The sequence below is a fragment of the Microtus pennsylvanicus genome, chromosome 21 (assembly GCF_037038515.1).
Source record: "Microtus pennsylvanicus isolate mMicPen1 chromosome 21, mMicPen1.hap1, whole genome shotgun sequence".
NCBI lineage: Eukaryota > Metazoa > Chordata > Mammalia > Rodentia > Cricetidae > Microtus > Microtus pennsylvanicus.
The window spans coordinates 10,810,693-10,831,471 of NC_134599.1; the positions used below are offsets into that span (position 1 = coordinate 10,810,693).

Here is a 20,779-nt window from a genome sequence, read left to right on the forward strand (position 1 = left end):
AGAGATTGCAAACCTCCTCCCACTTTTTTGGACAATGTCAACAAACAAACCTTTGTTGAAATGTAAAAAAAGAAGGAAATTTTTTCCCCAAGAAAATTTTAGGAACCAGGGCCCTGTGGCCTGAAGTTGGTGAGGATTGATTTCAGGACACCTCTCTCTCCAGGATACCAAAGCTACAGGTATGAATGAAATGGTGTTATATTTGTGTATAACCTATACACATTATGCTGTATATTTTAAAAATTTCTAGATCACTCCTAATACCCAAATACAGAGACCACAGCAGACAGCGTGCAGAGAGTCAGAGAGCTGGAACACTCAACCCTAAACAGGAATGTCTTTATCAAATCTTTTCCCTCAGGGCTCAGGGAACCCTTCAGAAGAGGAGGCAGAAAGAGTGTAAGTGCCAGGAGATGGAGCACACCAAGAAAACAAGGCCCTCTAAAACCAACACAATCAAAGCTCCTACGAAATCACAGAGACTGAAACAGCATGCACAGGACCTGCGTGGATCTGTACCAGGTCCTCTGTATACATATTATATTATGGCTTCCAGTTCAGTGTTTTTATGGGACTCCTGAAGTGTGCACATGAGTGGGCCTCTGATTCTTGCGTCGTCTCATTTCCTTCTGTTGGTTTGTTTTCTCCAGTGTGTTAGTTTTTGTTTTATCTTATTATTTTTATTTTATTAGATTACATTTTATTTTATTATTATCCCTTAGAATTCCATTTGTGTTCTAACGAGAGACAGAAGGGGAATGGATCCAGATGGGATGGGAGGTGAAGAGGAACTGGGAGAAGCAGAGGACGGGGAAACTGTAATCAGGATATATTATAGGAGGAAAAAAAAACCTATTTTCAATAAAAGGGGAAGAAAAGCCAGTCAAATTTTCTATTTGTAGTTGGTTCATATTTCTAATTTTATGATTTTCATTTTTAAAAAGACTTGTGCAACTTCCAGAGAAGACCATCTCTGCGTGGAAGTGTAGTACCTACAGGTGGTAAGAGACCCCACCAGCTTCCAAGGACCAACTTCCGTGGCAAGCTCATCTCACAGCCTACCCATAGCATCTTAACCTGTGCCTCTGCACATTAACTACCGTCACAACTTTTTAGAACAGAGGAAATATTTTTCTTTCCCATGCAACATAGCACATTTGAAATTATATACACAGTTTTTCTACAAAGCAAGTGGCTTTCATTTAACCCTTTCAGGCTGTTTTCTTTTCAAGGCAGCAAAATGCTGTTCACAGTTTTTCAGTGTTTGGATAAAACTAATGTCACTGAGGTAGACTGTGGGGAAGATTTCCAGGATGACAAGGGTCAAGTTTCATGGAGTGTTTGTGACTTCTTAGGGTTGGGATGCCTGTTCAGGACGTGGAATCACGATCGTGTCCAAAGGTGTCATCCTGAACTCCTGCCTGGTCTTAGTCCTATAATTGCTAGTGCATAGTGACCTGCCCAGAAATACTGGCTGGCTCTATCCAGGGAGAGAGACCCAGTGGTATGCCAGCCAGAGGGGCTCAAGATTCTGTTCAGCTGTTTTCAGATTAAACATCTTGATGACAGTCTTACAATCTCTCTCTCTCTCTCTCTCTCTCTCTCTCTCTCTCTCTCTCTCCCTCCTTCCTTCCCTCCCTCCCTCTTTCCCTACTTTCTCTCCCCCTCCCTTCTCTTCCTCCTTCTTTTTCTCCTCCATCCTCCTTTGTTGTTGAGCTAGAAGCCTCTCTTTGTGACCTGGGTGGCTACAAACCCTTTGTTATGTGATCCCCTGCCTTAGCCTCCTGACTGTCCAGAGCCACCAGAGCTAGCTCTACTGAAATCTTAATTATGCAGCTTATCTTAGAGTGTGGACTGCTTTGTGGGAAGCATCTTCTTCACTATCTTCCAGGAGGCAAATCTGCTTTTTCTTCAAAAATCTGGGAAATGTTGAAATATGTATCTATGTTAAAACTATATAAACCCTACCCAAGTGAAGCTGCAAGGCACTGTCATAGTGGGTGGAGTGTCACAGAGAATGACTTGCTAGTTTATTCAAAGTTATTCCATTTTCTGGATGAGCTGTCCTGGAGCCCCGAGCCATTCAGAGTGTGCCTGCCTGTCTGCCTTCCTTCTTCCTTTATTTCTTTTGAAATAATACTTGGTAACTGAGGTCCTAAGACCGAAGCCACAGTTATCACGGCATTGGTATGTGACAAGTTCATACAGCCACTCCCAAGAAGTCTTAGTCTCTTGTGACTTTGTGCCTCTTCAGAGCAAACTGAGCCAGAACTTGCTCACCAGAGCATGGACTATACCTTTGATCTGATATATCCCCATGGATGGACAGAAATCAATGCCAATACTCATTTTTCCTTGGAGGGACAGTGGAGGTTTGTTTGCAAGGTGCTAAGACCGCACAGCCAGAAACCATTCTATCCCTGGCATCCGACAGAGTTCAGCAACCAAGCTTCCCTTTCCAGGCAATTACCACTTCCTTTTTAGTGCACTTCCAAGAAGTGTGAGCCAAGTTCCGGGCAGGAGCAGGGAGGCTCTGTACCCTGTTGTCTTTTTAGCAACAGCAAATTAGCTAAGTCAAAGCTCCCCTCTTCCTTTGCAGATCCTCTTTAATGCTGTGCAGCTGGGTGTGCCTGGGGAGCATTTTATTGTTAAAACTAGAGCCACATGGAAAAGACATTAAAATGAGTTTGTGGCTGCGATATCCACAAAGATGAAAGGGTTTCTCTGATTTTAACATGCCACATTTTAGACATGGGGGAGGATGAAGAAAAGGGTTCTTCAGAGACCTACCCATTTGGCAGGTCTGCAAATCCATCACCCCCACACTAGAGGTGTGCTGAGCACTGAGTCAGTGTCTCTCCTCAGACCATTTCATGGCTTATGCTGTGGGTTACCCTGAGCCCGGACAGCTGCTGGCTTATATGTGCGCTCTGGACCTTGGTTTGCAAAGGCAGAATTCTCTTTGGATGAAGGGGTGTGGGCTGCAGAGTCCCTTGTGGAAGTTGTAAAGCAGCCTTATCTTGTCATTGGATTTGGCTTCTGTTGGGAAAAATAAAAATCAACCAGGATTGAGGGCAAAAGCCTATTCCCAGCACAGGTGACATATGACTCTAAGGCAGCCAGGATTTTCCAGTGGGAATTCCAACCAGTGGACAGACTGTTTTCTCTTGGGTTTGATTAAACAACAATAGTTAATAGCAGCGATAAAATTTAGGTTTGTAACTAAATGCAAACTGTTAAGTACGGGAACATTGTATGAATATTAATAAACACTGAAAAGTGGTGTTAAAATTGTAGGTCTTGAAACATCACTACAGGTTCAGTTATGGACATTTTCCAGGGGTCAGGGTCACTCTGAGGATTCTCTGGACATGACCTGAAATAGGTAGCTTTACTTTTCCTCCGTGTACATTTTTTAATATGACAAAGTATTTTTCATGTCATGGGACAATATTTTAGATACTGGAAGGCCTCGGTGGTTCAACACTTTCCAATGACTCCCGGATTTTCAGCCGGCTGTAAGGCAGGTTTGTGGCTAGCTCTTATCTTTCCCATTCCCTCCCCTTCCCCCCCTTGTCGCTCACTTGAGACTGCTTTCTTTGTTCATGCTGCTGCTTCAGTATTGCTCCTAAGTTAGGAAAATTAAGGACAATGCATTCTGCTTACTGTCCTTCAATGGGGAGGAAATGCCAGGAAATTTAGCACTCTAATTGCTGCTTATATGGACTTCCTTTGTTCCTAAGTGGGTTGTTTGTAGCAGAGGAAATGCTACTTCCAGCTTCAAGGAGCTTAGGAAGCAGAGGGACATTTATGTGCGGTGAGATGCACAGCTCTTAACTGTGTAATTTGTGATCCTCGCAATGGCGTACATTTGTGTAATCAACAGCTTGGGCATAAAATACATTCAACACTACAGAAGGTTCTTGTCTGTGGTCCCACCCCTGGCTGAACTACTCTGATTTCTACCAGTGCAGACGGGTATGACAACTTTCCCTCCGTTCAGTGTGCTTCTGAAACTCAAGCCTGTCTTTGTAAGGCAGTATGTCACTGTCTGGCTACAGCATGACTCACTTGTCCATTTTCCCAAGGATGAGTCTTTCGGGACTATTAAGGGGAAAGGCACTCTCTACATCCTAGTACCTGGCTTTTGTGGACATGTGTTTTCATCCCGCTGGGATAAGCACCTAGAGAGGAACTGCCAGGCCAATAGCATTGCTTTGTATTCCTAAGAACAAACTAACTTTGCTAGTTCTGCCCTCTTTGGTTGAGAGGGACAACAGAATCTGTGCTCTCTTCCCTTGGAACAGCTTTGAGGACATTCTCAGCTCTTCCCAGCCAGGAGGCGAGGCCTTTCAGAGATGCTGTTGTCAAAGTCCTATGGTCCTATATACATGGCATTATAAATTTTACCAATGAGGGAGTCAGTGCTATCCTGTCTTAATGGGAAACTGAAATGTAAAATAACCCCAGGGTGGGTGAGGAAGGTAGAGGAGCCCTTGTGGGCATCACCTCGAGCGAGAGCACAGGGCACGGAAATGCATATATCTTAGTGAAAGAGCCATGCTGGCTTTCTTGGCGCGCTGAATCTCCAGGTAAGGGGATCACTGCTACTTTTCCTAAAACAACAAAAGAGGACCAAGATGTCTGTAAATCAGTCAAACCTTTGTTCTGCATCCTGGGTACGGAAAGGCCACCTTAAGATGTCTGTAAATCAGTCAAACCTTTGTTCTAGCATCCTGGGTACGGAAAGGCCACCTTAAATATTCTCGTAATCACAACAGCATCGTCCTCTTCTAAAATGGAGTTGTCTTTTTATTGCAAGTTGTAAGAGTTCTTTCTCTGGTAAGCTAATATTTTCTCTTCTTCTGTTTTTTGTTTTCTAGATCTTACAATATTACACTTTAAGCGTTTTTAAAGGCTTGGGAGTTGGCTTCAGCCATTAAAGGCATTTGCTGCTCTTGCAGAGAACCTAGGTCCAATTCCCAACAATATCAGTTGTCTGTAATGTCAATCCCAGGGAATCCAGTCTCTTCTTCTGGCTTCTGAAAGCATGTATAGGTGCTCAGACATACATGTAAGCAAAACACCCATACAGATAACACAATGAACTAACTGACTGAAGATTAAAATAAAAATGTTTTGATAAAGTTGCTCGGCTTGGTGGTGCATACTTTAATCCCAGTAAGAGGCACAGGCAGTGGAACTCTGAGTTCAAGGTCAGCCTGATCTATAGAGTTCCAGGATAGCCAGAGCTACACAGAGAAACCCTGTCTCCCTGTCTTAGAAAAAAAGTGATGTCCAAACTGTTTTCTTTGGACTTACAGGCTCCTTAGATGTAGCCCTGCATCCATTCTGACAAGAAAAGTGGAGGCCTGGCTTCCCCGAGACTGTGCCATGCCAGATCAGGTCATTAGCAGACCCCACCTGTACTGTACACTCCTGGGACCAGCCCTCTCTGAGGTTAACACCAATGAAAAATAAACACACACAAGCAGTCCTGGCCAGCGCACATGAAATACTGTCAGTTTTTTCAGTTAAGGGCAAAAAATGTCTTCTTTGTGTTGAAAATGTACATAGCTACTTCAAGAAGCTCAAAGCAGCCTGACCATATAGCATAGCAGCCATACTGGCCTCTGACAGCCAGTGGTCCCTGAACACAGGCTTAGTTACCAGTGAAGGGGTCTAAGGGTGCAGTGGTCCTGCCTAAGCTAATGGCCTTCCAGGACAGACGGTGGCGTAGCTCAGGGTTAACTCCAGCAATCAATCGCTCCCTGTTTTCATTGTACAGATAGAGCCTCACAGTGACGCAGGCATTGCTGCCATCGCATGAAGAGGAAACGGGTTTGGGAAAGCTTAAGGCCATTAACTCCTCCCAGACTCCTCTGAAAAGAAAGTTCTCACTACTTTACCTCCAACATCCTGAAAACTCGACATTTTTCTCTTCTAAATAAGATTTATTTCTAATATAAAATAGTTTTTAAGATGTAAAAACTTAATTTAGAACCATGTAAATAAACTTCTTAAAGGCAGTTTGCTAGTATCTAAGAGACTATTTGACAAGTCAATTCATGGAATTTATCCTAAAATATGATTTGTAGATACTATTAAATATTTTCAAGCCTGATGTGTCTGTCTACAAAGAAAGGTCTTGAGGGAAGCAGAAGACTCTCCAAATAACTGTGTGTTTGCACCTGCTAATCCTATTTGTCTTGGCTCTATGCACAATTCAGTATACCATTGGTGCTAACTGCACTTTGTTCAAGATTATGATCTCAACTCCAACCCTCGGGCATCACCGTCCCAAGGCTTCTGTAGTGATGTCACAGCCATAAGCAGCAGCACTCAAGCATTGGTTTCTCCCTAGAGAGGATATGGACAAGCTCATGGAGCATATACTAAGCACTTGGCAGAGACAGGTGTCCCAGGCCAGTGGGTCTGTAATCCTCTCTCTGACTAAACCCTGAGGCCCCTTCTGACAGATGACAGTTAAAATCTTCAGGCCCTTCGCAACACTGTGGTAGGATCCTTCAAACATTGATTCATTTCATTACTGTAAAAAATTCCTTATGAAGAAATTGAGTTTTTTCCCCCTTTTAAAATTATTTTTATTAAGCTATATATATCTTTCTCAGCTCTCCTCCTTTCCTCACCCCTCCCCTTCTCCCCTCTCCCATGATTCCCATGCTCCCAATTTACTGAGGAGATCTTGACTTTTTCTACTTCCCATGTAGATTAGATCCATGTATGTCTCTCTTAGGGTCCTCTTTGTTGTCTAGGTTCTCTGGGATTGTGATTTGTAGTCTGGTTTTCTTTGCTTTATGTTCAAAAGCCTTTATGAGTGAGTACATATTATATTTGTCTTTCTGGGTCTGAGTTACCTCGCTCAGTATGATGGAAAACTCTAGATTTACGCACTACCTTTTGTCAACGTACCCAAGGCTGTTACTGGTTTCCTAAGCTGAGATCCCATAATGATCTGGGGCTCTGAAGTCCTCACATAACTTTCTCTCCAACGCCATCTTACCTGATTTCCTCTGTGTTTGGCCCGACAGAAAGAGCACTGACACGGCCTATGCGCCACCTCCATCCTGTCTTGCCAGTCAGTGGTGCTGTCCAGCTCTCCTGTGCACATACATTGTAGCCATGGTTCTCCAATGTGTGTTTAACTGGCTTCTGCCGAGGGATGCACATCTTAACACACAGGGGTATGCCTACGCTCTCTGAATGCCCAATACTCAGTATACTACTTTATAACAAGACATACTCAATAAATACGTCCAATGAAAGATCCCAGTGCTGTGTGAAATGGGCAACCCTGCTTGGGAAACACCCCCTTCGAGCAAGTTATTCAAGCCTCTTTAAGGTGGTGTTAATAATGTTGTGTCTCATCAAGTGTTAACTAAGAACAAATTACACAGTGACCGAGAATGTTGTGCTAAACACATAAGTGTACTGTGACGATTACAGATCACCTGCGTTTGACTCTTTCCTTCCAGTTAAGAACAGCGTTGTTTGGGAAGACTTCTTGTAAGTGGGACCTAGCAGTAGTTATATAAAATAGAGTAAACCCTATTTGTCTTCTTTGCTCTTCTAAGCACTTTGAGAAGCAAGAAGAGCTTAAAAGCAGCCACAAGGCTGGGGGTGTGGCTCAGCAGCAGGATGCATGCCTAGCCTGCTTAAGGCCCAGGTGTTATCCCCAGCACAGGGAAGCAGAAGAGAGCAAAGCTCAAGATTCTCAGGCAACAGAGGTTCTACTAGTCTATCACACACTGGAGAGGAAGATGGGACAAAGCAGAACGTAAACAAACAGGCAGACAGATCTGAGGTCAGGAAAAGGTTGCTAGTGGTCCCAAACACAGATAGGGGGACAAAGGCTGGGTCTCCTTTTCCGGCTCCATGGGAGTGCTTTTATGACTAATCAAGTCCAGCTTCTCCATAGGAAGATTTTAGGGAAGGTCTCTCAGGCTCCAGATAGTCCCTCCCCTTCCACCTCTTTTGTACTAATTGATTGATTTTTATTTCATGTGCATTGGTGTTTTGCCTGCCTGTATGTCTGTGTGAGGGTGTTGGATCCCCTGGAAGTTGAGTTACAGACAATTGTGAGCTGCCATGTGGATGCTGGGAATTGAACACGGGACCTCTGCCAGTGCTCTTAACTGCTGAGCCACCCCTCCAGCCCCAGACAGTCCACTTTTCAAGGCAGGGCTGTTAGCCCAAACCGGAGCCTCATATGTTTGTAATAGACAGCGACCGACATCTGTTCTCGTGTTCTGCCATCATCACAGAGGGTAAGAGTCTTCCCTGTAGTACTCCTATGACCTACGACACTGTGGTGAGCTGCGGCAGTGTGCTCCTCTGGTCACTCTTTATTAATTGTGACTACTGTATACTTTAGGTCTCTTCATAGATTCAGTCACAGCTAGGATGCCATGAACTAAGAATAGATCAGAGAACTCAGACTCTGAAAGGACAGATGAGGTAGCTACATAGCAGCTGTTCATGAGCATAAACACTACTGTACTGGCCAGGGGAGAGGCGTCACTTTCACCAGTGATTTGTTTGTAATTCTGACTATGTAAGTACCAGTTCTCTGCACTCAGCTCACCGTTAGACAAAGCCTTAAATTAAACTGGTAACGTCTTCAGCTATGGCAAGCTGTGTGAGCAGTGAGTGAGGTAGAAAGGAGTTTTCATGGTGAGGGCGAGCTGCCGTTTCAGTGTCTTTACATGTCTTGTGTTTTAAGTCCGGCAGAATCAAGTTAAATTTCTGTGTTGGCTAGATAGCTAGCTGGATGGCTGGTTAGCTGGACGGCTGTATGGCTGCATGGCTGTATGGCTGTATGGCTGTATGGATGCATGGCTGTATGGCTGCATGGCTGCATGGCTGCATGACTGTATGGCTGCATGGCTGTATGGCTGCATGGCTGCATGGCTGTATGGCTGTATGGCTGCATGGCTGTATGGCTGTATGGCTGCATGACTGTATGGCTGCATGGCTGCATGACTGTATGGCTGCATGGCTGCATGGCTGTATGGCTGTATGGCTGCATGGCTGTATGGCTGCATGGCTGTATGGCTGCATGGCTGTATGGCTGTATGGCTGCATGGCTGTATGGCTGTATGGCTGCATGGCTATATGGCTGTATGGCTGCATGACTGTATGGCTGCATGACTGTATGGCTGCATGGCTGTATGGCTGCATGGCTGTATGGCTGTATGGCTGCATGGCTGTATGGCTGCATGACTGTATGGTTGCATGGCTGCATGACTGTATGGCTGCATGGCTGTATGGCTGCATGACTGTATGGCTGCATGGCTGTATGGCTGTATGGCTGCATGGCTATATGGCTGTATGGCTGCATGGCTGTATGGCTGTATGGCTGTATGGCTGTATGGCTGTATGGCTGCATGGCTGCATGGCTGTATGGCTGCATGGCTATATGGCTGCATGGCTGTATGGCTGTATGGCTGCATGGCTGTATGGCTGCATGGCTGTATGGTTGTATGGCTGCATGGCTGTATGGCTGCATGGCTGTATGGCTGCATGGCTGCATGGCTGTATGGCTGCATGGCTGTATGGCTGCATGGCTGCATGACTGTATGGCTGTATGGCTGCATGGCTATATGGCTGCATGGCTGTATGGCTGTATGGCTGCATGGCTGTATGACTGCATGGCTGTATGGCTGCATGGCTGCATGGCTGTATGGCTGTATGGCTGTATGGCTGCATGGCTGAAGGTCTTATAAGAATTTTTAAGCAGCTGGGCACAGGGGTGCACACCTGTGATATCAGCATTTGGGAGGTTGAGGCAAAGAGGATCAGGAGTTTAAGGTCAGCTTAAAACATAGTAAACTGAGGATGGTTTTGGCTACGTAAGAGCTGTCTAAACAACCCCTTACAGCTTCCTAAAGATAATACACAGCAATTGTGTAATCTCTGAGGCAAGGCAATCTTTTTTAACAAGGTCAGCGAAAGACAAAGTAAGATTGGTTCCAAAGAACAGCTTCTTCTTTCATTGCCTTTTAACTCCATGGCTATGAGACCTCTGCAGTGTAAAGGTAAAACAGACAGAAAAACCAAGTCTACTTTGTACACAGCTGTTGCTGTGCATCTGAGACCTCTGAGCCATCCTGGCAAGGTTTCCCATGATTCACAACAGTGCCCTACGTTCAAATGCCATTTCACACCTCTTCCAGAACTTCCTGCATGGAGGTTCTTATGCCTTTCTCAGAGTGCTATACACTTTCCAAACAGGGAGTTTCAATTTGCACATACTTATACGTCAATCAAGAGAAAGCAAAAGTTGGCCAATGGCTGCCGAGATAGTTCAACAGCACTGGATGTCTAACCTTATGACCCAAGTTCAGTTCCTGGGACTCAAATAGTAGGAGACAACTGACTTCTGAAGTCTACACACACACACACACACACACACACACACACACACACACACACACGCACGCATGCACGCACGCACGCACGCACACACATACACACACACACATGCAAATGTAACTTAAAGAAGTTGGCTAATGCCTTCAGCAGGTCTGTAGACAATAAGTCCAAATGCAGAACTTCCAGACTTCTGAACACCAATAATCACAGGAAGAATATCCCAGGAACAAGTTGGGTATGGTAGCATACACTTATAATCCTAGTATTTTAGAGGTGAAGGCAGGAGGATCATGAGTTCAAGGCTAGCTTTAGCTATATAACAAGTTGAGTTCAGTCTAGGCTACAAAAAGTCCTGACTCAAAGTGACCACAACAATTTTGAAGATGTCAGTGTAACACTGGTTCCTATGGAGTGGGCACAACAGAAAGGCCCCATTCTCTGCAAAGGCAGACATGAATTTGGGAACATATAAAGTGACACAGAAGTGCCTCCACCTGCACGTGGGTAGCAGTGCTGTCCCTGTGGGCCTGATGTCAGAACCGAGCACAGAATCACACAGAAAGAATAGAGTCAATGACGAGTAAACATGAATGTGAGCTGTCTCCCCCTTAGAAATTATTCTGATACTGCCACTTCTAAAGGACAGGGATGGGAATTATTCTGCCACTTTGATTTCAGAGAACTGAACTGTGATTATCTTGACTTTTCCCTGTCTCTATGATTTCAGCGTGGGCCTGTGGGTCAAGTCCTGTATAGCAGAAGTGTTCCCTCTTGATGAGACATGCCACGTCTGCCTGTTCATGTGGTGGCAGATGGTCTGGGAGACTGCAAAGCAAACGACAATGCCCAAATCATCTAGAAACATGTGGAAAAGGCAGCTCCAGGCTGTTCAGAGGGCACAGCTTAAAAATACTTATAAACGAAATGCTCTACAAAGTGGCCACTACTTCCAACCCAGGAATAGGCTGTGAGTATGGACGCGGGAAGGGTGGATTTAGGAGGCAGCACTGTGGGCTGTTATTTATAACCTGGCAATGAAAGTGGCTAGAACCACATGAGCCAGGCAGAAAGGTTCATCTCCCCAACTGCAGGTAAAACAACACTCAGAACAGTGAGAGACACCCACAGTCGGAGCTGTGCAGGCCAGGGGCTTAAGGAACCATTTCCCCTGCTGAATTTTGATGTTTATGTGGAATGTTCTTCAAGCAGCAAATAACTTAACGGTGATCCTGACAGACTGAAAATGATACATTTCCCCCAGGACATAAATTAATTCTTTCGGTGGGAAATTGCTAAAACGGACAGGGTGTTATAAAAATTTCTTTATGACTGCAGGAAAAGAAATGATTCCATTTCTTCCACACATTCTTACATGAAAAATAATAAACTCTCACTTCAAACTGTCCTGCTATTCACGGGGCTCAAGGTGCCTGTTACTAATTGGGGCAGTCCTGTTTATCTGGTGTGGGCCGTGAGTCAGTCTGCATTACCTCAAGTATGAAACACATTCTGCTGGAGACTGCTTGCCCCCACAATTCATATTCCATATGAATAAACACTGTAGAGAACCACAGGGAAGAGGATCCAGCACGCGCAGATTTACATGATAAACATTAAGCAAAGATTCTGGAAGCCAGTGTTCAGAAAACAGAGTGTAGGAGGATCCAAGGTCACACTCCCTACAACCTGAATCTTCCCAACAGTGCTGGGAGACTGACTTTAACGCTCAGCAAGCTAGAGCACTTCGGGACTTGCTTAAGGTAGTAACATTTCTGAAGAACTCAGAGGAAATTCAGGTCCCTTGCTTACTACACCTTTCCTGTATCCAAAGTGCTTAATTCTGGATAAACTAAGGATATCCATCCATTATGAGATGAAAGTGGCTATTAAGACTGGGCGCTCTCCAGATTTTTCTTTGGAGTATAATCATGAATATTGAGCCTCACACTAAGGACTCTCCTTTAACTTTGTTAAACCAAACATCTTCCCAGACACTGGAGGGCCCTTTTACCCCAATATTTTGTGAATTAATTGATTAATTAACGAATTAATTAAAGTGTGACGTGCATTTTGAGGAGTACAACTCTGACTACCTCCCTTGATAGGAGATAGAAAAAGGGGGACGTGGGACCTGCACATCTCAGTCAAGGAGGTGATGTTGAAGAGATGCTGCTGCCCTCCCAAATGGCTTAGCTTTTCTCTTAGGACTGACCAGAATCTCTAACAAGAGCCATGTGTCCTAGGCTCTGCCACCACCTCAGCTTTCTCCTCAGTCTGGCACTGTGGCCCGCTGTGGACACGCAGGCTCTCCCACGTGACACTGTGGTACAGTGGGACATACTTCCTTCCCCGTTTCCCAGTAACACTCCTTCCTTCTCACGATGACTTACTAACTCCACCGTCTCTTCACGAGCCTCTTCTTCCAGGGCAAGCTGGCCCTGGAGGTGCTCATGTCATTGAGTTCTAGATGACATGATTTCAGATAACAACACTGTACTTACTCATGGTCTTCTTAGATTAGTGATAGTCCTTATTCCTACAATGGGAGAGGAGACAAGCTGCTCCTGCTTCTCAGATAGTACTAAAAATGACCTTCCCAGTCCCCACTCCCTTCTTTACACCCCTGCCTTGTAGTGAAGCATGTGATCACCTCAGGGACTGGAGTGCCCTCTGGGATGCTCTTAGTGAGTTTAGAAGGATGGTCTGGGGAACAAATGAACTTGGAAAAGATGCACTAGGAAACTCAATTGTCAGGGACCCAAGTTCATCATCCTATAGTCTGCTTTATACACGGATTGAGTTGATATGTTTAACTTCAGCTTTGGCCCTATTTCAGTGTTTAATCATCACTACACTTGGCAAGATAACAATAGCTTCTACCAGGTGAAAGACTGAGACAGGGTCTGCCCACTTCCATAGCTCAGTATCTGATGTGAAGAAGGCGAATGTTTTTGTTCCTTATTAAGAAAAATGTCAAGAATAAGCAAAAACAGGGAGATAGGTATAAGGAATGTCCCAGCGCCCCACTGTGTACGGGTGGACTGGCATGGTGCCTTACCCTTGTCAAGAAACTGAGCAGATGAAACACGATTGCTAGCTCGCACACAGCAGTAGGTCTTATAGCCTATGACACCACCATAGACATGCACACACTCCGTCACTGCTTAAAGTTAACGAACGGAAGAACGGACAGCGCAAGGATCAGCCATGGAGCTGCTTACCTGTTGGAGTGCTGCTGCGGAATGAAGAGGAGGGAGTGATGGGCGGGGTCACAGGGGGCGTAAGGCTTCCGCTGCTATGACGTGGTGGAGTGGACACATTTCCTCGAGACACGGAGCTGGACAGGGTCAGTGAAAGCTTCGGCTGAATCTTCTTCTTCAGGGACTCCTGTTCTCGGCGTGCAGCATCTGTCATGAATCTGAAATGACAGTTGCAGGTGATCAGCCAAGGCCCTAGAAGTGACAGTGGAGTCTGACAGATGCTCTGCCCTGGGGAGGACACTTGGTAGCAGGTTGAAGTCTCATGAAAGCGCGCCATTTCCCATGCAATGAAGCACCTTTCTAGCTTGTTGCTTCTCGGTTTCCTCCAAATTAGGCCCCTATTTCTGCCAGGAAACCCCGATACAGATCTGCACTCAACTAAATGTCTTCCCTTTCAAGAGCCTTTCTCTTGGGAGGTTCTCCCCCTCCCCAGAAGAAGGCCACCATTCATAAGTGCCTGGCCATTTCTGAGTTGGGAGCTTCCGTCCCATAGCATTAGTGCTCAAACCACTGACTGATGCTTAACAGCCATGGGCTCATCTATATCTGCTCCCTCGAAACATTCGTTTCTCTAGGTTTTCATATTGTTATTTGGAGTTGAAATGCTTCTGGTTTCTTGGGGTCTGAGCACACTGCCAAGCTCTGCTAGGTCCACAGCTGCAGAATGGCTGTGCTCAGCAGCTCAAGCAGAGTCGAGGGGTGTGGGGGCAGGATAAAGAGGAAGGTCACCCCATCCTGCCCATGGGCCTGCCTAAGTTCTGTGTGTTTTTTTTTTTTTGGAAGGAGGCCTTATGCCCTGCTTGCTTCATCTGGACATATCCAGGTATTCTCCCAATGTCTATTCTCTTATTCCTGTATAATCTAATGTTTCCTAAGTCTATGTAACATGAGACACCAGACAGTTTGGAAGTGGTAGCCTTTACCTAAAGACCAGATATTTCTGTATTAGTGGCAGGCAGACTTTGTCAGCTGCATTTCTGGACACTGTCATGATGAGCACAGTGGCTAGAGACTCTGAAAGCGTTCAGGTAATAACAGACACTTGTGTCTGCCTGGGCTGTGAGGCGGAACGCTCCTGCACCTCCCAAGTCTTCCCCAGTAGTTGCAGTCTGACCAGCTCAATACAAGTCGTTGTAAATTAACTGTAGTGTACTTCGTCATAGCACCTCACCAAATCCACTTCACGTTCTGCTTACAAAATTCCCGAGTGTTTTTCTTCTCTATGCTATGAAATTTTGGAAGTTAACAGATGGTTCTTAGAGTCAATTAAACATCAAACAAAACAATATTAATACTGTCCCAGTATCTTTAAATTCCTACTTTTATATTTGGAACAAAGATGGCTCATTCCTCGTCACGCATGGTGGTGCACACCTTTAATCTCAGCACTCTGGAGGCAGAGGTAGGTGGATCTCTGTGAGTGCAAGACCTGCCTAGTCTACAAAGTGAGTTCCAGAATCCCAGCACTCGGGAGGCAGAGGCAGGCGGATCTCTGTGAGTTCGAGGCCAGCCTGGTCTACAAGAGCTAGTTCCAGGACAGGAACCAAAAGCTACGGAGAAACCCTGTCTCGAAAATCCAAAAAAAAAAAAAAAAAAGAAAAAAAAAGTGAGTTCCAGGACAGCCAGAGTTGTTACACAGAGAAGTCCTGTCTCCATAAACCAAAAGAGATGGTCTGTTTCCTAAATGATTCCTGCAACAAGATCCAGATACACAAAGTGACTTTTCTATGTTGAGCTGTGCAGGAATAGGTTTGAGCCATAAAATGGTGATGGTTTATGACAGTGATTGAGCAAGGAACCCCAGAGCACTGAGGACCATTTGCACCCAGGAGCCCAAACCAGTTTAGTCTCAGGCGAAAATTTGGTTCCTCAGCTCCTCAACTGCTTTCCTCCCATCCTCCAAACCTCTACTCAAACTGTAGATGCGCAGAATCAAAAAAGGCAATGAGCTGTGGCTTCCTTTTGCTATTTCAAATAGAACCACTAACTGGCACAGTGCTTAGTATCTGAAAATGGGGTGCTCTGTGTGCCAGGGAGTGGACAAAACCACAATCTAACCATACAGCTTCTTCCAGGAAGACCAATTGTCCTCAGTGGTGGGGGAATTCACATGGTCAGAAAACACAACTATTTCCTTTCATTGGGCAGAAAAAAGTGAACAGCTTGAACTTTAGTTAAGAGTGTGGTATGTGGAGTCAGAAGCGCCAGGGTTTAACTCTGCTGGGCTACTCTGTGAGTTGGGGCAAAGTGGCAAATCTCCCAAACCTTAGCGTTGGTCTCTGTAGAATGAGAATACAGGTTGATAGCTCTCCGCTGATGATACTGAGACCAGAGCTTTGAAGGTTTGTGAAATTTAGAATATTTGCATAATTATCAGCTGAACATCTCCAATAGAGAAGTCTGATGTTTGGAGCATTTAGAGTCATGCGCCTGCCATGACAGCAGGTAAAGTCACACATCTTTTATAGATCATTGTTTATCCGGCAACCAGCTAAGCTGACAGTCCACACTCTTAAGAGATAATTATGAGCCTTGTCCTACATCACCATCTGTCTATACTCACAGGAGTCTGGGATTCTGTGGGGCTTTGGAACCAGGCATCCTTGTGAGACAGTAGGTGCCGTGTCTGGACTGTGGGTGGAGCCTCCAGCGGCAGTCACCTACCGGTGCTATCTAAGCTGCAGCAGACTTGATAATGGACCACAGCCACTGCAGAGGTCTTGGTGAAGACTGACTGTGGCAACCTGCCTGTCATATTGCAAGGGACTCAAAAGTAAAAACTGTTATTCTACAAAGTACCACAATGTGGTGTGTCTTAGTACTTGGTCAGCCTTACTCAATGACAAATTTTTTGAGTTGGTTCTAAAAGGACCTGGGTAAGCAGAAATCCCACCCACGGAGTGATGGGAGCGGGCCTGGAGAATGCATATTGTGTCAGATAGAAACTGGTCAAAATATGTGGGAGTCCTCATCACAGCTTCTCTTTGGTTAAAATGCATCAGTGCCTCACAAAGAAAAATGGAAGAAAAAGGCATCAAAGTCACTATTACTTTATATTTTTGGTTGTGAGCCTTGCCTTTAACAGCTAAGCCATTTCTCCAGTCCAGTCACGCCTACTTTAAAAAAGTAAATACCCTTTTAGCTCAGGTATAAAGTAACTGTAAGTGCAGCCATAGTTCCTTCTTTCCCACCAAAGTCACACCCGTGTGGTTTAGTTGGGGTACAGAGGACAGTTTATCTTTGACTTGCTTTTTCTAAGTACTTTCTGTGTGAGCACAAGGCACTCATGTAATGCACTAAACAAGAAACACGCTCACCAAGAACCACACCGGCCCTCCTCCCCTTAGTCTTCCCCAGCCATAGATCATGCCAAACTTGATCCACAAAATACACAGCTGCATAATACACTTCCAGTAACACACACACACACACACACACACACACACACACACACACACACACACCGAATACCACACCAGTGCAAGTTCTGGTTAAATGGTGTTTCCCAAGCACAGTGGGCCTACCCTTTCATCCCTCTTCCCAGCATGACTTACATTACTTGTCTTTGAGGAAAGGGTTGACACAGAGTCTTGTTATAAAGCTTGGGCTGTAAGCTGTGTACCACTAAGGCCAGCTGGCCTGCGTCTGAAAAAGCATGGGATAAATCCGGACTTGCTGAACATAGTGGACAATGAGGACTACTGAGAACTCAAGAACAATGGCAATGGGTTTTTGATCCTACTGCACATACTGGCTTTGTGGGAGCCTAGGCAGTTTGGATGCTCACCTTACTAGACCTGGATAGAGGTGGGTGGTCCTTGGACTTCCCACACGTCAGGGAACCCTGATTGCTCTTCGAGCAGATGAGGGAGGGGGACTTGATCGGGGGAGGGGGAGGGAAATGGGAGGCGGGGAGGAGGCAGAAATCTTTAATAAATAAATAAATAAATTTAAAAATAAAAAAATAAAAAAAAAGCTTGGGCTGGCCTTGAGCTGGCAATCCTCCTTTGTTGGCCTCTTAAGTCTTTTTCTATATGAAGACTTGAGATTTACTCAACTCTAAAGCTTTAAGCCAAGTTCCCTCAATATGCTTGTTAGTCAAGAGGTGGGCATGTTCCCAAAAATGAGGAACTACGGGGGATGCCAGTTAAGAGACAAGGTGAAGAAGAAGGGTGGTTTCTGGCAAGAAGAGAAGCTCCATGTCTCAGCTATACCAGGAAGGCAGCTCCACGCCAGCCACATGCGGATACACCCTGGCATTTCACAGACATGCCCTTTCCACTATATGACTGGAAACACTTCCATTCTGCAGCTGAGAAAAGCTGAGGATGCCAATGTCCTGTGGCCTGAGGAGCCTTCCTTAGGGGGTGGACATCATCAGGGGCTCTCAGTGATCACAGGAGACAGGAGGAATTCAGAACTAGCAGAAACTTTAGTTAAGTCAGATCCCCCGTGCAATACACTCACTTCGCAGTTACTAATGAGTGAGGTGACCTGCTCAAGGCCACCAGGATTGGTGAGTGGGGGAGTGGCGTGAAAGTCGGCAAGTCTTGTAGACTGAATCGGTAGCTCCCATGGAGAACTGCCTGCTGGTTGTGTGTTAAAGATGAGCCGTCAAATTCTCAAGGGTTTTGGTCTGGGGATGCACAAGGAGACTCCCCTGAAGCATGCAGGTGTGAGTGGGTGGTACCCAGGTGGGCGGTCAGGAGGGGAGTCCTTGAAGTCTCAGGCAACTGCTGCAGTGGCGGCTGGCCCTGGAGACTGCTCTTCCGACCTCAGTGAGTATTTTCTGACGGCTGCTGTGTCTTCCCATTTCCCTCTGCTCTGCAGTGGTGCCCGCTGAGACAGGCTACTGGACTCAGGTAACACTGGCTTGTAAGGGCAAGCCATTTAATTTCAGGGACTTTATAAACAGGATGTTAAACATAACTATTATTAAATGTTAAATTATGTAAAGTTTTCGTTAAATAAAATGTATTAAAAACAAAGGTTCACTGGTTCTTAATTATCCTACTGCATTTTACTCTGACCTAGGACCTCAAGGTTACTTACATTAATGCTGGGTCCACTGGGTGAAAAGATGCCACAGTCTCTGCTCTGTAGCACCCCAGTGGTAGCTGGGAACTGCCACAGTGGGCATACTTAACACCACAGAAATGGGCAAATGCTACCACTCAGGACTTGTTCCTCTTCAAGAATTAGCTACTAAATATTAGTCAATAGACATTGTAATCTTATTTTTAATATGGGAAAAAAGCATTCAAATCAGGCTCCTTGTCTACTCACTGAAGGAAGTAGCCAGGAAAAAGAAGAGGGGAGGCAAGAAAGGCTTCCTTTTCTTTGTAACATTATTAAAAGGAATACATCTCAACGCATTTTCTATGAATTTTGTAATATTTTAAAACAATCTTTAAATTCTGGATACAATGAGTAAATGAGCTTATTTGCCAAGTTTAATGCATAATAACATTATGACCCACGTGCCCAACATTACCAAAAGCTTTGAAGTTTCTTTTATAACTTGTTTTTCCAGGAGACTTATTACCCAGATTCAAACACAGCTGATCTTTTCAGGGTTTTCTTCCTAATGTATATATTGTACATAGAGAAACCGAGTGTGTTTTAAAGGAAAAGTGGCCACTGGAGACTCCATTCACTGTTGACTAACAGCCTGGAAGTCTGCGGTCAGCAGGGCAATGTTTTGATTTTGAAACTGAAGCTGCTATAGGATTAATTTTAATTTTCCTACAAATCAGAAATGCCTAAGTGACCATAATTTAACACAGCCATTTGTAGTAATATTTGTTATTGTGAGGGGAAGTACATATTTCTTAAGTAAATTCTCAAGACTCCATTATAAACTTTTTAAGTCTATAGACCACAACGCTCTCTCCGGCTGGCAGGTTAAGCGTGAACTGGAATGGCAGCTGCCGCTCCAGGGAGACCAGTCGCAACCACAAACTCGGGAAATTTATAGTACTTTCTGAGACCTGGACAGACACTCCACTGCCATCTCACTCACTGGCTAAAACACTCGTGTCTGTTCTTCAGGGGATAAGGACAGTGCCACTTGGCTTTCTGTGACACTGGAGGTCCTGAAATGGAAGTGACCATTGGAAACTTTAGTGTTTCTTGGAAAAATCTGAAAAGAACTGGGTTTGTGGGACCGTGGGGAAGTCTGAGCAGCGCATTGTCAGGGGGCTGCCCTGGGGCAGTCCCGCACCCTTCAGGCCTGGTCCTCCTGCCTGCTGACACAGAGGACTGTGGCTGGGTGCTGCAACCTGTTGTTATGCCCCCTCAGCCTGGCTCAAGGGCATCAGCATGTTCAGCATGCTCACATTCTCCAAGCCCCAGTTGTCTCCAATCTATAATCTTCTGACATGTATGTATGTATCCCAGACTGTTACACCTATCTAAAACAGATCCATAACCCGTTTCTGGAACCGCCAAAGCTCTGAAAACTAGACATTTAAACACAAAGCACTGAAGATAAACCTTGACTGCTGCCCAAAAGCCACTTGCCTGCTTCATACTGAGGGTGGAAGGGCTCACTGGCTTCACTGTGTAAGGAGTAACATTGTTGGACTGCAAGACACTGCCCCCAACCTTGCCAGGAGTGCCATATAATATTGGAATATGGTATTTGCCCAAAATACCTTCATGAAATATGGAAAATTATGAAACAACCTAGAGTCATGAATAACACATTTAAGTGTTTTGTTAGATTTATTCATTTTCTTTTATGCATGTTTTGCCTGCATGTATGTATAAGTACCTTCTGACATGCATGCCTGGTGTTCTCAGAGGCCAGAAGGCTGCATTGGTTCCTCTGGAACTGTAGTTGTGAACCACTATGTGGGTGGGTGCTGGGAATCAAATGAGGGCTCACTGCAAGGACAACAATTGCTCTAATCTCTGAGCCATCCCTCCAACCCTGGGAGACACATTCTTATGTAAATATTAGAAATAGAATTGAAAGAATACTCTTTATGACACATAAGATGCCTGATTTTCCGTTTGTTATTTCAATTAACAAGTATGCTCATGAGCACTCCGTTCATTCTTTCCCCTTTCTTTCTGATGCAGTTTCAACTGTGCAGTGCAGGCTGACCTTAAACTTTCAG

At 45.0% G+C, this 20,779-nt stretch overlaps 1 protein-coding gene across 2 annotated transcripts in view; it reads right to left on the reverse strand.

Moving 5' to 3' along the window:
* Jazf1 (JAZF zinc finger 1) overlaps positions 1–20,779 on the reverse strand; it is a 305,134-nt gene that overhangs the window by 38,300 nt on the left and 246,055 nt on the right. For both annotated transcript variants that reach the window (XM_075955216.1, XM_075955217.1), the window contains exon 3: positions 13,617–13,813. In XM_075955216.1, coding sequence (XP_075811331.1) covers positions 13,617–13,813 — 197 coding nt within the window. The remainder of the gene's footprint in view (positions 1–13,616; positions 13,814–20,779) is intronic.